Source organism: Sorghum bicolor, chromosome 9 (genome assembly GCF_000003195.3).
Source record: "Sorghum bicolor cultivar BTx623 chromosome 9, Sorghum_bicolor_NCBIv3, whole genome shotgun sequence".
In the NCBI taxonomy this organism is placed as follows: domain Eukaryota; kingdom Viridiplantae; phylum Streptophyta; class Magnoliopsida; order Poales; family Poaceae; genus Sorghum; species Sorghum bicolor.
This window is the reverse complement of record NC_012878.2, coordinates 44390047-44410021: the sequence shown is the minus strand read 5'-3', so window position 1 is coordinate 44410021 and position 19975 is coordinate 44390047. Positions and strand designations below refer to the sequence as shown.

Sequence of the window (19975 nt, the reverse complement as noted above, 5' to 3'; positions counted from 1 at the left end):
ATATGAAAAAGTTATGAATTATTTTTTGATATAAAGTTGTTAGATCGTTTTGTTTTGACCCAGATGAGATTCAAAACCAAGCTTAGGGACCGAGATGACACAACTGAACAACTTTGAGGATCTAAACGGATGATTTCTAAGTTTAGGGACCGAGACGACACAATTGAATAAGTTTAGGGACCGAGATGATACAGATGAACAAGTTTGAGGACCTAAACAATCGATTTATAAATTTAGAGACTAGGATGACACGACAGCACAAGTTTAGAGACCGGCAGTGGACTTTACTCCTGTAAAACTTCCACTTTGTATTCGGACTCCCGTTCCCTTCTCTTCCCTTCCGTTCCATTCCATCTGGCGTTTCCGGCAGTCCCAAGAAAAAAAAAATTAAGCAAACCGACACGTGACACGTCTATTCCCTTCCATTCCATTCGATCGGGCAATTCCGCCTTCCATCAGATCGATCCCGCCCCAGCTGTCCTTCTCCTCCCCGAAGTATCCCATCATCCATGAACCTGGAGCGCCTACCGCCGCCGGCGGGATCGCGCCATGGTTACCACCGCTACGCGCGGATGCCGCCGCAGGCGGACCTCGAGGGCGAAGCGGCGCCCGCGGACCAGGAGCGGGAGCCCGAGCGGCGGCCGGAGGTCCTGGCGGCCTCGGCGTCGGCATCGCTCCGGGTGCCCGACGCCGCGCGGGTGTTCGACGAGTTGCCCAGGGCGTCCATCGTCGCCGTCTCGCGCCCCGACGCCGGGGACATCACGCCCATGCTGCTCTCCTATACCATCGAGGTTCATTACAAGCAGGTCCGCGATCCTTCCCCCCAAATGTTTTTGAGGTTTTGGTTGATTGTTTGGTGGAAAATTAAACCCTGGAAAATCATGTGACGTCGGTGTGATTGGGTGGAATCCAACGATAAGATATATGTTCCTGTTAAACTGTGTATGGATGATTTAGTTTACGTTTTTGGAAGTGCCATGCATAGTTGATTTAATTTACTGATCGGTATATGATTAGTGGAATCGAAGCACTGGAACTAGTGATTGATTCACTGCGAATTTTAATATAACCACAACCACCTTTCTGTTGACTTTAACAGAACAGCAAGTCTGTGACTGTGCAGGAAGGTTCGTTTTCCCTTGTTTTATGTTGGGAACACGAGGTCTTAAAGTTTCAGTTGGGTGGCTGCTCAAATTTGACCTATGTTATTTCAGTTCCAACTTCTTGCGTATGAGCAGTTCTTCCATCAATTTTATGTCTGTATAGATTATTAGCAATGATGTCACTTCTAACTTTCAGAGTATATATTTTACATGTTTGCTGACTTGTTTTCTTGAAATATCACACAACCAACTTATCTTTAGTTTGTAAAACAAAAAGAAATATTCTGTGGTGCTGTCCTTTGCATTTTTTTCTTGAACACGCAGGAAAGGTGCATATAGTTATATTATAAGAACGAAAAAAGGGATAAGAACCCTTAATGAAGTCAGACACCCACACCACTTGGATTACAAAGAAACATGTGCGCCCTTTACAAGAAAAGTCGACCACAGCCTAAACTTAACTCTCACTTGGCACAAGGGCAAGGAGATAATTAATGCCTCGTGCTCGACCTAGCCCCCAATAGTGCAGCTCCTCACTAGCGATTGACAAAGCTCTAGCTAAGCTAGGAGGTGCCCCATCAAACACACATCTGTTGTGAGGATTCCATAAAGTTCAAGAACCTAAGATGATGAGGGAGTTGAGGCCCCTCTTAATCTGATCTCGCACACCATGAGAGATCGTTTCCCACCAATCCTCAAAGGATGTTTCCTAAGGCTGGACTGAGATGTTGCAGTCCAACTCTCCTCAGAATATTGAACCAAAATTCCTGAGCGAAGACACAAGACAGCAGGAGATGATTGATGTTCTCCTTTTGATTGCAACAACGTGAAGGATGCCGGAGGCCCCACTTAACAAGCCTGTCCACCGTCCAGCATCTATCCCGAACAACAAGCCACATGAAAAACCGGGATTTGCCGGGCGCCCAAGATTTCCAAATTCTCACCCAATATCTGGAACTAAAAGTTCCCTGTGGAAGACCAGCATAAACAGACTTTGGTGAGTAGGAGCCATCCACAAGAGAAGCGCCAGATATGAGAGTCCTCAACCTCTGATTGCAAAGACATTTGAGCGACGATGTCCCAAAGTGTAAGATACTCAGAGATGGCTCCAACAGTCGAAGCTCCTTGAATATCATTAACCCAACTACCCAAGCATGATTGGCGAGGGCCTCAAGTACTGTTCTATGGGTTGCTCTTCGCTTGGATACTATAGCAAATACTGGCAGTGCAATGTCAAGAATCCTTTGGCCATGGATCCACCTATCTTTCCAGAAAAAGAGTGTTTGAGTGCTTATGAATTTCAATGGGGAAAATAGTCCAAGGTTGTCTAGAATCGGTCTTCTGAAGCCACAATCACCTCGTGATCCTCATCCAAAGTTCCCAGCCCAAGTTTTGGAGATTAGAAAATTCCCAGCCCACCAAGCTCCTTTGGGAGACAGATCAATGGCCATGACCAGATACACCAATATGGCTGTGGAAATGATAGTGGCACTTTCTGTAACACCAGAGTGTTTTATGGGGGCAAAAAATTTGAATTGTGGATTGTCAATCTGACATCCTGGGTCTTCTTCTTTCCTGCCCATCTTCTCATACACAGCGTTTCTTCTTGTTTACAATCTGCTCAGCATTGAGGTCTCCCATGGCATGGTGCTCCCACCTTATGCTCCTCCACTTGTCTCTGGCAGTGGCTCCTGATGTAGGATTTGCCACCACCACTAAACCCCTCTTTGCTTGACTACCCCAACTAGCTGTCCTAAGCAACCTTGGACAGTGGCGCCCCTGCGTATTAACTACTGTGGTCTCCTTTTCTTTGAATTTCCCCCTCCTTTTCGCTTTGTAATATTATTCTGGATCATGAACCCAATTTCCAATTCACAAAACCAAAGAACCCCTAGCGAATGAAACTCCTAAAAAATGGTGAGCCATGAAGCATGAATCCATAAAAGTGACCATTCTGGTCAATTGGCTGTTGACAGTTACTTGATTATGATAAATCCATTTTCAATAGGGAACCATTCAGATAAAAGATTTAGAAGCAACAGTGGATTGACCTGAGACATGAGCATGTATTATCTCTTTCAAACAATTGTGGGCATGATTTTGTTGCCAAATTGTTGAAGCAGTGTTTGTTACCCTTTGCTTACCTTATTATGCAGTTGTACCTTTGTGGATCATGCGGTAACTTGGACAATCAGTGTGAAGTTACTAATATAATATACATGCAGAACAAACTGCATGTGAAGGTGTGAACAGAGAACATATGAAATACAAATAACTTTAGAAGCTCATAAGTCCTTATACCGCACATATTTGATATTTTCTCAACTTTCAGTACATAATTATTTGCTTCTGATGTTAGTTCATTCTTTTTCTTGTTTTACGTTTTGTACTTCTACCAGTTTAGGTGGCGTCTATATAAGAAAGCTTCGCAGGTTCTCTATCTTCACTTTGCATTGAAGAGGCGTGAATTCCTTGAAGAATTCCATGAAAAGCAGGAGCAGGTTAGTTTTTTCTGGAAATCCGTTTCCTATTTTCATTATAATAAATAATGGAAACTTCCAGTACACATCAGAGTAGTCCCTCTACTCTGGTAGAAAAATACTTGATGCATTCGACTTACATGGTCTTCAATGCATATCTTTGACCATTAATTTCTTCCAAAATATATTATTAAAATTCTTCAAATTATGAGATGTTGCAAGTATCTTTTACTACAGTACTACACATGTAACATGTTTCAGTCTAGATAATTTAATAGTTATTGATGTTTATATTTTATAAGTTTTGACTAAATATTGTTCTAAAGAACATGTTTTGATGACCAGAGGGAGTATTAGGGAATAGAGAAAGCAAAGAACTAGGGGTTCAAGACTGAGAATACACTCAATACATGAACTAGAGGACTCACCTGATCTGATCTCTAATGAGCCAGCACCTTAGTGATATTTTGTACTTGAAAGTTGAAGCTTCTTTTCAAGATTATATGCCATTGCAATGTTTTCATACCATCATTTGACATTTTAAATTGACACCTCTTTTCATTACTTGTACCCAATAAAAGACAATTGAATAACCCAGGCACGCTCTTTGTGTTTGTCAAGTGTTTATTTGACAAGAAATTGATGGAAGCTAAAAAATTTATTTTGCATGTTCTAAAGAGTAATGTTATTTTTAAAAAAATAACTAGACTCGTTTAGTTGGTAGAAAGCATTTATATGAAACAAGTGATTATTACTGCAGCACAAATAAATGTGTGCATGAAAGTGGGTATGATAGGAAAAAAAACTTATTACCATCCAGTTAAATGGTTTAGTTTGTTCGGATAATTTTGATACAACTCCTGACCTTTCACAGAGAATTGAGAATAGATGTGTCAAAATGGAGGAAAGGACACCATATTTTGAAACATAGTGTGTATTTTATAGAGTAAAGTGCACTAGAGTCTAGAGGTCTACTAACTTTTTGAGGGGGGTGTCATCTAGGTCCATCAACTCTGAAACTGCTTGTCAAGGGGTTCACGGCGCAATGGCAAAGGCCATTGGTTGGGGGGCTCCCTCCCAGGGTTCAAATCCTGGGTGCGACACCTTATTCTGGATTTATTCCAGGATTTTCCGGCGCTATGCATTAAGTGGTAGGCGACGGCGAGGCGCCTGTGGTGACTTCGTGAACTTCAAGACTTGCCGGCTCAGCCCTTCGAAGGTGCTCATAGGGGTAGGGTTTGCGTACGTGTGTTCATAGGGGTGAGTGTGCGTGCGTGTTGAGCGTCTGCGTTGTACTGTGTAATCTAAAAAAAAAAACTCTAAAACTGCTTTTGTGGGTCCCTAAGCTTTTTAAGTGGTCCACTGGAGGTCCATACCCATTTGGTTGTCCCTTAGATCCAACATGGCATGTACAGTCAGCAACCAGCGTAGCGGAGAGATGTGTAAAATGCAATTAGCCCCTTCTTACCCTATCCCCCCTCTCCCTGATCGTTGCCTGCTACCGTTAGCCACCGTCGTGGCCTGCACACAACCACCCTGTGTGCAACTTGCTGCCCCTCTTACCCAGCCACTGCGGCACCACCCTTACATGCCTGCACCATAGCTGCCCATCCTGCTCCTCTTGCTGCAAGTGATGCAGTCGCTGGCCCAGCCGCCTGCCAGCCAATCCAAGCCGGAGGGCTTGTTGGTCAGGCTGTTGGACGCATCGGCAAAGACGAGCGCCTCAAATGGGGCGGTAGGAGGGGCTGGAGGCCAGCCCTTGGGCATCGGCGATGGCGTCGTACATGGTGGAAAGGAGGATGGGGATGACAGCGCTGGAGTGCGGAGTGGAGGAGCGGGGAGCGGAGGTGCGGCACGCTCCCTGTTCCTAGTTGGCCACCAGCCATCGGCCGAGCCATCCCCGTTGGCAGGGAGACCAAAGCTGCAAGCCAAGCACAGAGGCCTGGTAAGTGTGGTGATGGTGGGGCCGAGCGTGATGATATCGTGGAAGGTGGTGCGGAGGAGACGACAGTGTTGAGGAGCTTGGAGAGGAAGGGGAGGTAGAGGAGCGGGGAGCCTGGGTGAAAGGTCCAAATGGCTAGAGGGGGGGGGGGTGAATAGCCTATTTAAATTTTCTACAAACTTCAACTAGACAAGTTGATTAGTAAAACAAAAGGCGAAGCTATTCTAGCACTAGCACAACTAAGCTATGCAAGCCACCTACACAAGTCTAGCAGAAAGCTAAACACTAGTTACAACAAGAAAGCACAACTAGAAGCTTGCTACACTCCTAAACAAGATAGCTAAGCTAAACAAGCTACACAACTAGCAAGGTATGCACATAAGTAAAGGAGAGGGGAGTGATTGTTATACCAACGTTGTAGAGTAGAAATATGGCCAATCAATCAATCACAATTACAAGAGAATCCTCGGCAAGAGATGACACAAGATTTTTTACCGAGGTTCACTTGCTTCCCGGCAAGCTAGTCCTCGTTGTGGCGATACACCCACTTGATGGATCACGAGCTAATTGGCAATCCAAAGCCAAACCCTCAGCGGGTGCCGCACATCCACTCACAAGATGGGGATTCTCCAAGCCACGAGCAATCCACTAGAGTAGCCAATTGCGATTTCCCGCGGGGAAGGCTCAAGAACCCCTCACAAATCACTTGGTGAGGCTCGAAACAATCTCCAATCACGAGCTCAACACCTCCGCTGCTCCAAGCCGTCTAGAGTGTCGGGAAACACCCAAGAGTAAGAAGAAATCCGCAGCAAACTCAAGGATCAAGTGCCACTAGATGCAACTCTCAATGCAATGCACTTGAATCTCATTCAATCTCACAAAGATTAGCAATCAAGCAAGAAGATGAGTGGAGGGAGCGTTCTCTAGCTCAATGTATGTCTCTAGTAATCAAATGTGCAAGAGTTGCCTCCCAAAGCCGGCCACCCTCTATTTATAAGCCCCCTCAAAGAACTAGCCGTTGGCCACTTTCATTGGGCTGAAATCGGGGGCACCGGACGCTACCAAGTGATCACCGGACGCTCGACCCCTAGCGTTCGGTGCTCAGGGGTTGGCCACGTGTCCTCCTTGAATCTCGTGTCAGTCTCTAACGGCTACCTGCAAAACACCGGACGCTTTGCAGGTCCACACCGGACGCGTCCGGTGCACACCGGACTAAAACTCAGGGAGGTATGCAAATACTCGGGGTCACCGGACGCTCTCACCGGACTCATACCCAGAGAGTTTCGCAAAACGCCCGCACACCGGACGCTGAGCACCGAACTCACTCAGGTGCGTCCGGTGCACTCTGCTACACCCGACAGTACACCGGAAGCGTCCAGTGCTTCTGGGCCAGCGTCCGGTGACACTCTCACGACTTTTCCAAATTTCCCACCGGCGCAATAGAAAATATGCACTTAATTTTCTGAAAAGCGCTGCAAAACACCGGACGCTCTGCAGGTCCACACCGGACGCGTCCGGTGCACACCGGACTAAAACTCAGGGAGGTATGCAAATACTCGGGGTCATCGGACGCTCTCACCGGACTCATACCCAGAGAGTTTCGCAAAACGCCCGCACACCGGACGCTGAGCACCGGACTCACTCAGGTGCGTCCGGTGCACTCTGCTACACCCGACAGGACACCGGACGCTAAAGGCCAGTGTCTGGTGAGTGTTTCTCAGCACTCCCGTGACTTCTCCAAATTTTCCACCAGCGCAATAGAAAATATACACTTAATTTTCTGAAAAGCGCCGAATCACCCCTCTCAACCCTAGGAACTCCACCTCTTTTGCAAATGTGCTAACAACAACAAGTGTTCACCACCAAAGTGTATGTGTGTTAGCTTTTCACAAACATTTTCACCCAAAGGAGTTAAGTTAGCACTTTACTAGATCCTAATGCATATGCTCAAGATGTAGACCTAATAGCACTTGATTCGAGAGATGACCGTGATTTCCCCTTCGGCTATCTATCCTAAACCCGGTCAATCACTTCTCTACTCATCTTAGACCGGCAAAAGTAAAACGCTATGTTTATACCTTTGCCTTGATAACTTTGCTCCTCGTCTATCACCATTATCTTCACTTCATGCTTCATCCCTTTGTGATCATGTGGCCTCCTTTCCATGCCACCATGCACCTTCATCACATGTGTTGCTATGCCTAACTCAAATCACTTAGACACAAGGCATTAGCAACTTGGTGTCATTAATTACCAAAACCAAACTTGGGCTTTCACTGGGGAGGCATGGGTGGAGAGGGCCTGGAGGCGGTGGATGACGTGGGCCTATAGACGGTCGGCGATGTGGGCCTGGAGGTCATTGGGCGTGAGGAGCTCGTCATCCTGGGTGGGGTTGAAGGAGGTGACGACGGTGGTGCTGCTGCAGAAACTAACATGCCGATGAAGCCCATCTTGGAGGGTGAGCGAATGGAAGATAGAGAAATGCAGGGGGACTCGAATGCAAACACATGCTGAGTGCTGACAATACATCATGTCATATCTAAGTGCCAAACGAAGGGGTATGGACCTTTGCCACTTACAAATTGTGAGGACCCCAAAATTTAGTTCTACAGTTGTTGACCTGGATGACGCCCCCTCAAAAGTTAAGGACCTAGGGTGCATTCTACTCTTTTATATTACCAGATGACAGTCAATAGATCAACTTTTTTTCTTTGAGCTCTATCATTCCCACTGAACCCCGGGTGGCGGGTGCAGCTACTGTTGCTCAACTATATGTTGTGCACTAAATTTCCAAGCTGTGTAATATTGTTGCACTTTATGTTGTGTGTGTGTGTGTGTGTGTGTTGTATGACTAGGATTTTCTTGTTTCTTCTCCTTAATGCAATGATGCACAGCTCTCCTGCATGTTTGTGGCAAAAAAAATTCCCAAAGCAAGGTGTTCTCGATATTGGGTTTAATAATAATATTTTAATTTTGGACTTGAGCACCTACTTGCAATATGCCATTTCTACATTTCCTCCTCGTCATGGGACATATTCTACTTTAACCCTAAAATACCGAATTGACTTTTGTATTCTGTCGCTGAAGGTCAAAGAATGGCTCCAAAATCTGGGAATTGGGGAGCATATGCCAGTAGTACATGATGAGGATGAAGCAGATGATGTGAATGTTCCACCACAGTCTGATGATAACTCCATTAAAAATAGGTAAACATGTTTCTAAATTGATGATGATAGTTTATTATAGATAACTCACTAGTAACTGATATATAGGTATGCTTTATCACATCGTATGTTGCCTTAGAGCAGTTGAGTCTCCATATGTTATTCCATGCATGCAGTAAGCAAGACATTGAACCTGTTGTGGCAGAAACGTTCCTTCAAGTGCTGTTTTACCTGTCATTCGACCAGCTCTTGGACGTCAAAACTCTATTTCCGATCGAGCAAAAGTTGCAATGCAAGAATATCTAAACCATTTCTTAGGGAACCTGGATATCGTCAATTCACGGGAGGTACCAAAAGCTTTGTACATTTCAAAGTAGACCCCCTCATAATTGCACATCAAAATGTCAATCAAACAACTTATCTGGCTATCTTTATTCAATTCCTTTGTTCTACAGGTTTGCAAATTTTTGGAGGTGTCATGTTTGTCATTTTTACCTGAGTATGGTCCCAAGTTAAAAGAAGACAATGTTTCAGTTGGACATTTACCAAAGATTCAGAAGGACCGGAAAAAACGATGCTGTTCATGTGGATTGTTTAACTGTTGCAAGAGCAATTGGCAAAAGGTATTAAGCCTTTTGCAGTTGTGCTTTGTTTTCAGATATTTGGTTGTTGTATTTGAGTTGTTCCATTGGTTATTTATTAACAGGTCTGGGTTGTCCTGAAGCCAGGATTCTTGGCTTTACTTGAAGACCCTTTTGATCCAAAGCTGTTAGATGTCATTATTTTTGATGCATTGCCGCACATGGATATAAGTGGAGAAGGCCAAATTTCTTTAGCAAAAGAGATTAAAGAACGTAACCCACTGCATTTTGGATTCCAGGTACCTTTTGCATTAAAAAAAATTCTGTGTTTGTTCTGCCTTATAACATTTAGTAGTTTGAAAGTCCATGGAGCTTTAAATAATTTTGCTTTACAATACCTGAAGCATCTTTCACAGGCTCGAATTTTGTTTTACACCACTACCGTCCAGGTTCGAGTCATCTCTGTCTCGAATTTGGGTGCATATTTCTTATTTACAGGACACCTAATTCTTCCTAGCTTGGTCAAGGTTTTTTGTTTAATGTTTCTAGAATTTTATTAGGTATATAATCTGACACCTTCCTAGAAATATCTTCCAGAAGTGCCATAGTTACTACGATGCCGGGCAGAAGTTTATAAACATTGGATTATACATGAGCCAAGAGTTAGGGCTATTTTTATGTTATGTTCTGCCTTGTTCGTATTGAAATTTGTTTAGTTGCAAATCCCTCGCTATCTCTAGTAAGATTTGATTGCAATGGATATATTAAAGAGATGCTCTGAACAATCCAGAAATAGAAAACATATGTGCTTTTGAAATGCTTCTGTGCTACAAATAAAACCTTGCTGGTTACTCTCTGTTCCCATGGCCCATGGCAGAAGAATCTTTTGGATGGGTGACCACATATTATTTCCAATACCATGATCACAAGATAAAACTGTAAGAATCGTCTGAAAGTTACAGTTCATCAGTTAACTCTGACCAATTGTTCCTATTTGTCATAATTGTTTCAATTTTATCTGTGCTACTATTTGGAACAATTGGTACATCAGGTGCATGGTAGAGGATCCCATAAAATAATGACAACTCTATATGTCTGTTGATGTTGGTTTCACTACATTTTGATCAATTTAGCAGCATAATCTTTTATGCACCATTGCACCTTTTATTTTCCTGTTGAGTTTGAATATCATTATGTTTTTTTATCGGAGAAAGGTTTCTTCTGGTGGCCGGACAATAAAGCTACGCACAAGAAGCTCTTCTAAGGTTAAGGACTGGGTTACTGCAATAAACGCTGCTCGACAACCTCCAGAAGGCTGGTGTTATCCTCATCGTTTTGGCTCATTTGCACCACCGAGGGGTTTGTTGGAAGATGGGAGTATGGTACAATGGTTTGTAGATGGGCAAGCTGCATTCAAAGCTATTGCATCCTCCATTGAGGAAGCCAAATCGGAGGTTAGCTTTTTATTTCGTTCAACATTTACTGCGGGATAATTTTCTACCTGTTTGCTAAGGAAGATGAATTATAATTCGATGCAGATATTTATTACTGGCTGGTGGCTCTGCCCAGAGTTGTATCTTCGACGTCCATTCCAACATCATGGATCATCTAGGCTTGATGCTCTACTGGAAGCAAGAGCTAAGCAGGGTGTACAGGTACCATCATTGCTTCTTTACTTTTATGATTTTCATCAGAAATTGTCAAGAATTTGTTATATGAAGGGCACGGAATTGTGAGGCAACCTTCGCCACCTGTAGTGTTATATATTTGCTGCTCCACATGCTAACGGCTAACAAGGCCATACAAGAAAGGGTGTTGAAGATTGTAATTCTCATTATTAGGCTAACCCATACATGGGCCTAGATTACACTGTTACGTACCTAGGGGATCTGAGAGCATGAACCCTCCAGAGGGATGATGATAAAGTATATATAGGTCGGTCCTCAACAAAGGTAACGTCACGAGAGATGCGTATGCGACGGGAAGAAGGGTCATAGCATCGATAACCCTTATGCTCAGGACTATACCCCAAGAAAACACACTCGACAGACTGTGCAGTCAATTTTGTGCGCTCACGAGAGGCAAGCAAGACATAGCATGTGCTTCCAAACACACGAAGATGGTCATAGCTTGGAGAAGTACCATAAAGGACTTCACCAGGGCATCGGTCAGACAACTTGGATGATGGTTGCCTATTGATGAGATAGACAGCAGTGGAAACAGCTTCACCCCAAAAATGGGAAGGGACAAAAGATGAAATCAAAAGGGTCCGAGCTGTCTCTATGAGATGGCGATGTTTTCGTTCAGCGACGCCATTCTGAGCATGAGCACCTCGACAGGAAAGTTGTGCAAGGGTACCCTCAGATGACAAAAATTGTCGAAAAGCAGCAGACAAATATTCACCCCCAGAGTCTGAGCGAAGAACTTTAATAGGAGTAGAAAACTGTGTGTGAACCATGCGAACAAAAGACTGATAAATGGAACACAACTGTGAACGATGTTTTATGAAATAAATCCATGTATAGCGAGAATAATCATCCATAAAAATGACATAATATTTGTGGCCACCCTTTGTAGCAAAGGGTGCAGGACTCCATACATCCGAATGAATAAGATCAAAAGATCTAGCAGAATGAGAAGCACTAGAAGAATACGGAAGCTGTATTTGTTTGCCAAGTTTACAACCCTTGCAATGAAAGCTAGACTCAATGGATGTATGACCTAAACAACCTTTATTTATCATGGAGGACAAACGAGACCCACAAAGATGACCAAGACGATGATGCCACTTGGCGAAGGAAGCGGAGGACGATGCAGCGGATGAGGCATGAGCTGTAGATGCAACAGACGAAGGAAGGCGTAGGGTGTCGAGAACGTAAAGGCTGGAAGCACCCTTACGGCGATGGCCAGTCCCAATCACTTTCCCGCTGCGACGGTCCTGAATAAAACAAGATGAGTCATCAAATCCAACAAAGCAATTCTGGTCGGTAACTTGACCAACCGACAGAAGATTCATAGACAACTGAGGTACAAAGGAAACATTTGGTACAGAAAAATAATTATTGCAAAGTGAACCCTGATGAGTAATATGACAAGAAGTACCATCAGCTGTCTGAATAGAAGTGCCATCAATCACCGGCTTGCAGGCAACCAGCTGGGACTGATCAGACGTCACATGAAAGGAGGCTCCAGAATCAAGCACCCAGGACGAGGGAGTACCAACAGTCGAGGAAGCAGCAACAGAAACAGTACCACTAGCTGAACCTCTACTAGGAGTGGAAGAAGTACCACGACCACGAGCAGCACGACGAGCGCGAAAGTCAGCCAGCTTCTCTGGATGCTTAGCAAAACAATTATCTGAACTATGATTAGTCCTTCCACAATGCTTACAGGGTTCTTTTAATGCACTAGTCCTCTGATGGGAAGCTGCCAACACACTGTGAGGATTAGGCACAGTAGACAGAGCCTGAAGACGTGTCTCTTCAGCAAGCAATTCAGATAATGCCTTTGCCATGGTCAGAGTAGAGGAAGTATGAAGTAATCTGGTACGAATAGAATCAAACTCTGCCTTCACTCCCATGACAAATCTATAGGTAAGGAATTGCTCAATAAAGGAGTGTTGTACAGTTCTGACCTGCTGTACACTGAGGCACCATGGAAATCAAAGAACCCATCAAACGATCAAAGGCGGAATAATACTCATCAATGGACATATCTCTCTGTTCAAGAACATGAAGCTGCTGCATAAGAGTATGTTGAAGAGCACCATTGTCCTGGACATAGCGTTCCTTCAGATAAGACCACATAGGTTTGGCTTGCTTAAACTTGCGCAGACTCATAATCATGGTTTGTTTAACACTATTAACCATAGCAGCCATGACTTTCCCATCATTGATTTCCCAAGTTTTGACAGCAGCAGCATTACTAGTATCGGATTTAAGAGTTGGTGGATCATCAGTCAAATGAAAATAAAGACCATGACCCCTCAATGCAGTTTCAACAGTAAAAGCCCACTCTAAATAGTTTTGACCATCCAGTGTGATGTTGATGACAATAGCAGAATGATGAGACTGAGACTGAGACATGATGGAATCTGAACAATAGCAATTCAAGGCAAAGAAGTGACAGGATAGATATCACCGCAATCCGTAGGGGAGTTCCACAGAGACGGAAAGTCTGCCGCAGGGGAGTTCCACAGAGACGGAAGGTCTATCCGCGTGAAGACCACACGTGATCCGCGCGCCCGCAACCGGCGTCCACACGGCTGCGTGAAGGAGTCGCGCAGTCCGCCGCGTGAAGGAGGTCGCGCAGTCCACGCGCGCGTGAAGAAGGCGGATCCACGCGGACGTCGGGAGCGTCCGCACGGCCGCGTGAGTTCGCGCGCGCCCGCTGCCGAAGTGCGTAGGCAGGTCCGCGCGAAGCCGACAGCGTCCTCACGGCCACGTGATCCGCGCGTCGCGTCTGCGTGAAGAAGGCCGCGCGACGGGTTCCGCGTCCGCACGTGAAGATGCGACTCGCACGGAGAAGACGGCGGACGTCCGCGCGTGGGCTGGGTCTGCGCGTGACTCGCGCGGAGACGAAGACGGCGTACGAAGGTGCGACGACGAGCCGCACAAAACAGAGGAGGCGGGAGGCGCGACGACGGGCCGCCCGAAACAGAGTAGGCGCGACGACGGGCCGCGAAAGGATCCCAAGGAAAAAAAACGGATCGTGGGTGAATTAGATGAGTCTAATCCTAACCCTAATCCATGGCTTTGGTACCATGTTACGTACCTAGGGGATCTGAGAGCATGAACCCTCCAGAGGGATGATGATAAAGTATATATAGGTCTAGAGAGCCTCATGGGCTGGACCATATGGGCCTACAGGCCTATAATATAAGAGTCTTCACAGTTAACATACACATACTCCAACAACCCCCCACAGTCTGAACTACCGGCGCAACGGAGTTGGAGATTGGACTCGACTCGAAAAGAAGAAAGAAGAACACACACACGAGCCCCCACAGACACAACTAGCCACCGGTGATGTTGAGGCTGGAGCGGGACTCGGCGAAGGTCGAGGACGGGAGGCCCTTGGTGAAGATGTCAGCGAACTGGGAGGTGGTCGGGACATGGAGGACCCGAACATCGCCGATGGCGACCCGATCACGAACGAAGTGTAGGTCGATCTCCACATGCTTGGTCCTCTGGTATTGCACAGGGTTGGTGGAGAGGTACACCACACTGACGTTGTCATAGTAGACTAGCGTGCTCATGGAGAGAGGGCTGTGATGTTAGTCGCTGGATCCTTGCTCTAGGTGTGAGCAGGATCCTTACTCTCATTGAGAGGATAGCACACTGAGTTGGGGCAATTTTCTGGGTTTATTTCTCACACAATGCTATGCCAACCTGAGGGGTTGGGGATACATATTTATAGGGCTGCTAACCAGCCAGCATATGCCAAGATGCTAGTCTAAGATGCTAGTCTAAGATGCTGTCCTACAGATGCTAACTGCTGTCCTAAAAGCAGTCAAGATGCTGTCCTATAGATGCTAACTGCTGTCCTAAAAGCAGTCAAGGATGCTGTCCTACACAAGGACCATGTGCTGCCTACTGCAGCCCACAACCACCAGCCAACAGAGACTTATCCATCATTCTCCCCCTAAGTCTTGTGTGGCTCCTTGTGGGGTATCTGAGCCATCCCGATCCTGGCGCGAAGTTCCTGGAACTTGACTCGTCCAAGGGACTTGGTCAGAAAGTCGGCGAGCTGGTCTTGGGTGTTGATGTAGTTAGCCCGAACGCTCCCTTCCTCCAGGCAGCTCCTGATGAAGTGGTACCTCACCCGGATGTGCTTGCTGCGCTCATGGAAGACTGGATTCTTCGCCAAGGCCAAGGCGGACTTGCTGTCCACCCTGAGCTCCACTGCCTCTGCGTCTCTGCCAAGGAGATCACCAAGCAGCCGAGCCAGCCACAGAGCCTGAGTAGAAGCGGTAGTGGCTGCGATGTATTCTGCCTCGCAGCTGGACAGAGCCACCACCTGCTGCTTGACCGACTGCCAGCTGATCGGACACTTGCCGAGGAAGAAGAGCGTCCCGCTGGTGCTCTTGCTCGTGTCGATGTCGCCGGCGTGGTCGCTGTCACTGTACCCGATGAAATGTGCTGCACCGGGGCACCTCGGGTAGTACAAACCGTAGTCGGAGGTGCCCGCAACGTAGCGGAGGATCCTCTTCACGGCCTGCTGGTGCTCCGTCGTCGGTCGTTGCATGAACCGGCTGACGTAGCCGACGGCGAACGCCAAGTCCGGTCGCGTGTGGACAAGGTAGCGAAGGCTGCCCACAATGCGCCGGTACTGCGTCGCGTCCACCTCTTCCTCCGTACTCTCCCGACTCAGCCTCAGCCTCTCCTCCATAGGAGTGTGGGCTGGGTTGCAGCCAGTGAGACCGCCCAGCTCCACAATGCGCTTGGCGTAGGCTGTCTGGCGGAGAGAGGTGCCGGAGCTGTCCTGGTGGACCTCGATCCCCAGGTAGAAAGAGAGAGGGCCCAAGTCGCTCATCTGGAAGGTCGCCCTCATCTTCTCCTTGAACGCCTCGATCTCCACCTCCTCGGTGCCGGTGATCACAAGATCATCGACGTAGACACCCACCAGCAAGGCCTTTCGTCCCCTGCCCCGCCGGTAGATGGCCGCCTCGTGCGGGCTTTGCTCGAAGCCCATCCCCTTCATTGTGGAATCCAGTTTGGCATTCCACGCCCTCGGTGCCTGCCGCAAGCCATAGAGGGCCTTGCGCAGACGAAGCACCTTGCCTTCCTTGCCGGGAATCACAAATCCCGGCGGCTGGTGCACGTAGACCTCCTCCTTCAAGTCGCCGTTAAGGAACGCCGACTTGACATCCATGTGATGGACACGCCAGCCCTCCTGGGCAGCTAGCGCAAGGAGAAGTCGCACGGACTCCATCCGTGCTACGGGGGCGAAGGCGTCGTCGAAGTCGACCCCCTCCTGCTGCACGAAACCTCGAGCCACCAAGCGAGCCTTGTGCTTGACGATGGCACCGGCTTCATCCCTCTTCAGCTTGAACACCCACTTAAGGGTGATCGCGCGGTGACCACGAGGGAGATCAGCAAGCTCCCAAGTGCGGTTCTGCTCGACCGCGTCCATCTCCTGCTGCATCGCGGCACGCCATGCCGCGTCTCCCTCCGCCTCAGCGAAGGAGCGAGGTTCACCGTCCTCGTGTGCCAGGTGCAGCTCCGCCTCGAAGTCGTGTACCGCTAACCCAGGGACACGTTGGTTACCGAGGATGTTGTCCATGGTGCGGTAGCGTAGAGGCTCATCGTCGTGGTAGGCGTCGACGCGATCCTCGTCGCCGGACAGTGGAGTGGCGAACTCCACCGAACGCTGACGGACCAAAGCTGCTGGTGCCGACCTTGGAGTTGCCGGTGCCGGTGCAGGAGAGTGGGGAGCCGGTGCAGGAGTGCGTGGTGTAGCCGGTGGTGTTGGACTCGCTGGTGGTGAAGGCGGTGGTGGGCTCGCCGAAGCTGATGGCGAGCTGAGTGCCGAGGAGGGCGAGCTCGGTGAGGACGAGCTGCTAGCTCCCCCGGCTCCCTCCAAGTGGACGTAGTCGACGACGAAGTCCCTGAGGGTCGAAGCCGAGCCGTCGTCCACCGCCTTGTCCCAAGTCCAGCCTCGCCCTTCATCGAACACGACGTCCCGGGAGATGCGGACGCGCTGTGTCACAGGGTCGAGGATGCGGTAGGCCTTGGCGCCCTCCGCATAGCCGATGAACACTCCTGGAGTGCTGCGGTCGTCGAGCTTGCCGACGTGAGTGAGCTCCTTGGCGAACGCCAGACAACCGAAGATGCGGAGGTGGCTCACCACCGGCTTGCGCCCGTGCCAAGCCTCGTACGGCGTCATGCCGTCAAGCGCCTTGGTGGGCGAGCGGTTGAGGAGATGGATAGCGGTCATCACCGCCTCTCCCCAGTAGATCGCCGGCATCCCTCTCTGCTTGAGGAGGGCGCGGGCGGTGGCGACCACCGTCTGGTTGCGGCGCTCGACGACGCCGTTCTGCTGCGGGGTGTACGGCGCGGTGAAGTGGCGCTGGATCCCCTCGTCGGCGCAGTGCGCCGCGAACTCAGCCGCCGTGAACTCGCCGCCGTTGTCCGTGCGCAGCACCCGAAGCTTGCGGCCGCACTCCTTCTCCGCAGCAGCTTGGTGGTGCCTGATGGCGTCCGCGGCTGCCCCCTTGGTGTCGAGGAGGACAGCCCACATGTAGCGGGACGCGTCGTCGACGAGGAGGAGGAAGTAGCGTCGTCCTCCAGGTGTAGCCGGTGTCACGGGGCCGCAAAGGTCGCCGTGCACGAGCTCCAGCTTCTCCTTGGCGCGGAAGCTTGCTTGGCGGGGAAAGGGCAGCCGTCGCTGCTTGGTGAGGACGCAGGTGTCGCAGAACTGCTCCACGTGGTCGACGCACGGCATGCCCTGCACCATCTCCTTGTTGCCGAGCTGCTTCAGGGCCTCGAAGTTGAGGTGCCCAAAGCGCTCGTGCCACCGCCAGGCTTCATCGTCTCGCCGAGCTGCAAGGCAAAAAGGTTGCGCCACCTGTACGTGAAGGACGTAGAGGCGGTTGCTCCCCCTGTTCACCTTGGCGAGAAGTCGGTGACGAGGATCCCAAATGCGAAGCACGCCGTCCTTGATCTCCACGCGCGAGCCATTCTCATCCAGCTGTCCCAAGCTGATGATGGAGTTCCTCAGCGCGGGGATGTAGTAGACGCCGGTGAGCAGCCGATGCTCACCATTCTTGGCGACGAAGATTACGGAGCCGGCGCCCTTGATCTCTACGGCGGAGGCGTCCCCGAACTTGACGGAGCCTCGAACGTTGGAGTCGAGCTCGGAGAAGAACTCCCGCCGGCCTGTCATGTGGTGGGTGGCGCCGGTGTCGAGGCACCACCCATCGATCTTGTCGCTGCCGCCGGACCCGCTGCTGAGGAGGGCGTGTGCCTTGGCCTCGTCGAGGTGGAGAAGAGCCGCTGCAGCCGGTGCTGCTGGAGATGGCTCGGCGCTAGCATGTGCCATGAACAGAGCTGGCTGCTCCTCCTCCGCCTGCGCGACGTGGGCCTGGGCGCGTCGTGGCTGCCTGCAGTCCTTAGCCCAATGGCCAGCAAGACCACAGTTCCTGCAGCAGTCATCTTGTGCCGGCTTGGGTTTTTCGGCGGCGGCGCCTTGGACACCTCCGCGGGCGCCTCCGTTGGCACGCCCTTGCGCCCCGGCCTGGGCGCCTTTGCGTGACTTGCCGCGCTTGCCACGCTTGCGGCTGGCTGCTGCAGAAGAAGGCTCCCCCTTCTTCTTGTCACCTTGCCCGGCAGCCCACTGCTCCCGGGTGAGAAGGAGCTTGGGCCCCGAGGAGGGTTGTGGCTCGTCAATGTCGACGACCTTGAGGCGACCTATCGCCTCCTCGATCGACATCGTGGAGAGGTCTAGCAGGGACTCGATTGAGCGAGCCATCTGCTTGTACTTCTCGGGGACGTAGCGGAAGAGCTTCTCGACAGCTCTCTCCTCGCTGTAGGTGTTGTCACCAAACTGCACCACTTTCCGCAGCAAAGTGTTGAGACGGAGAGCAAAATCATCAACGTCCTCACCTGGCTTGAAGGCCAAGTCCTCCCACTCCTTGCGGAGTTGCTGCAGTGTGGACTTGCGGGCGCGATCACTGCCGATGCGTGCTGCAGCAATGGCGTCCCAAGCATCCTTGGCAGTCCGCTTGCTGGTAAGTGAGAACTGCATCTCGGTCGGGACTGCAGCGATGAGGGCATTCAGTGCCCGTCGATCCTGGTCGTAGTCGACGTCGCCGTACCGGACTGCCTCCCACATGTGCAGCACCTGAAGTCTCACCTTCATCACCGCAGCCCACTCAACATAGTTGGTCTTGGTGAGGGTAGGCCACCCACCACCAGGGCCAACGTCCCTGGCAACAGCATGGTACCCGTGGTAGCCACGGTACCGGTCCGGGGAGAGAGAGCCACGCGGCCTGCGAAGGCCGTGCTCTTCCTCGACCCGTCCACCGCCGTTGCCATGTGCGCCTCCTCCAAGAGCGTCGCCGGCTCCACCACGGTACCGGTCCGGGGAGAGAGAGCCACGTGGCCTGCGAAGGCCATGCTCTTCCTCGACCCGTCCACCGCCGTTGCCGTGCGCGCCTCCTCCAGGAACGCCGCCGGCGCCTCCACGCCTGTCTGGACTGCGGCCACGCTCGTGGGCGTGCACAGCTGCCCACTGCGCCGCTCGCCGGCGTGCTGCATCTCTCTCCAGCAGCTCCAGGTCTGGGTCAGCACTGTCATCAGCAGCGATGGAGCTGCTGTGACTGCTGCGCAGGTCCTCAACCTCCGCTGCCGCTGCACGCGCTGCATCTGCAGCTGCTGCTGCCTCCACCTCCGCTCTGGCTGCTGCCAGCTCTGCTTGGGCCAGCCTCGACGCCCTCGCTGCTGCTGCAGCGGTCGCTGCCGCTGCTCGCCTGCGCTCCTCTGCTGCAGCGAGGTCGGCCTCCTGCCGACGCCGCGCGCTCGAGGTGCCCGAGTGCTGAGACTGCCCTTCTGCGGCCATGGCGCGCTGCTGCGCGGAGAGCAGAGGCAGCCGGAACAGCTGCTGCTGCCAGCCGGGGCTGCTGCGAGGCAGGGAGCTCGACTGGAGAAGGGATTGAGCAGGAAATGCTTAGGCTACAGGATACTACGGCTCTGATACCACTTGT

At 50.2% G+C, this 19975-nt stretch overlaps 1 protein-coding gene across 3 annotated transcripts in view; it reads left to right on the top strand.

Annotated features, from left to right (window-relative positions):
- Positions 357 to 19975, top strand: part of LOC8061909 (phospholipase D zeta 1) — a 43905-nt gene continuing 24286 nt past the window's right edge. Inside the window, exons 1-8 of one of the 3 annotated variants that reach the window (XM_021447596.1) lie at positions 357 to 806; positions 3503 to 3604; positions 8613 to 8731; positions 8895 to 9036; positions 9145 to 9312; positions 9396 to 9569; positions 10485 to 10724; positions 10809 to 10925. In XM_021447596.1, coding sequence (XP_021303271.1) covers positions 510 to 806; positions 3503 to 3604; positions 8613 to 8731; positions 8895 to 9036; positions 9145 to 9312; positions 9396 to 9569; positions 10485 to 10724; positions 10809 to 10925 — 1359 coding nt within the window. In that variant the 5' untranslated portion in view covers positions 357 to 509. Of the gene's footprint in view, positions 807 to 3502; positions 3605 to 8612; positions 8732 to 8865; positions 9037 to 9144; positions 9313 to 9395; positions 9570 to 10484; positions 10725 to 10808; positions 10926 to 19975 lie in introns of those variants that run through there. The other 2 variants (XM_021447597.1, XM_021447598.1) reach the window with 2 other exon arrangements.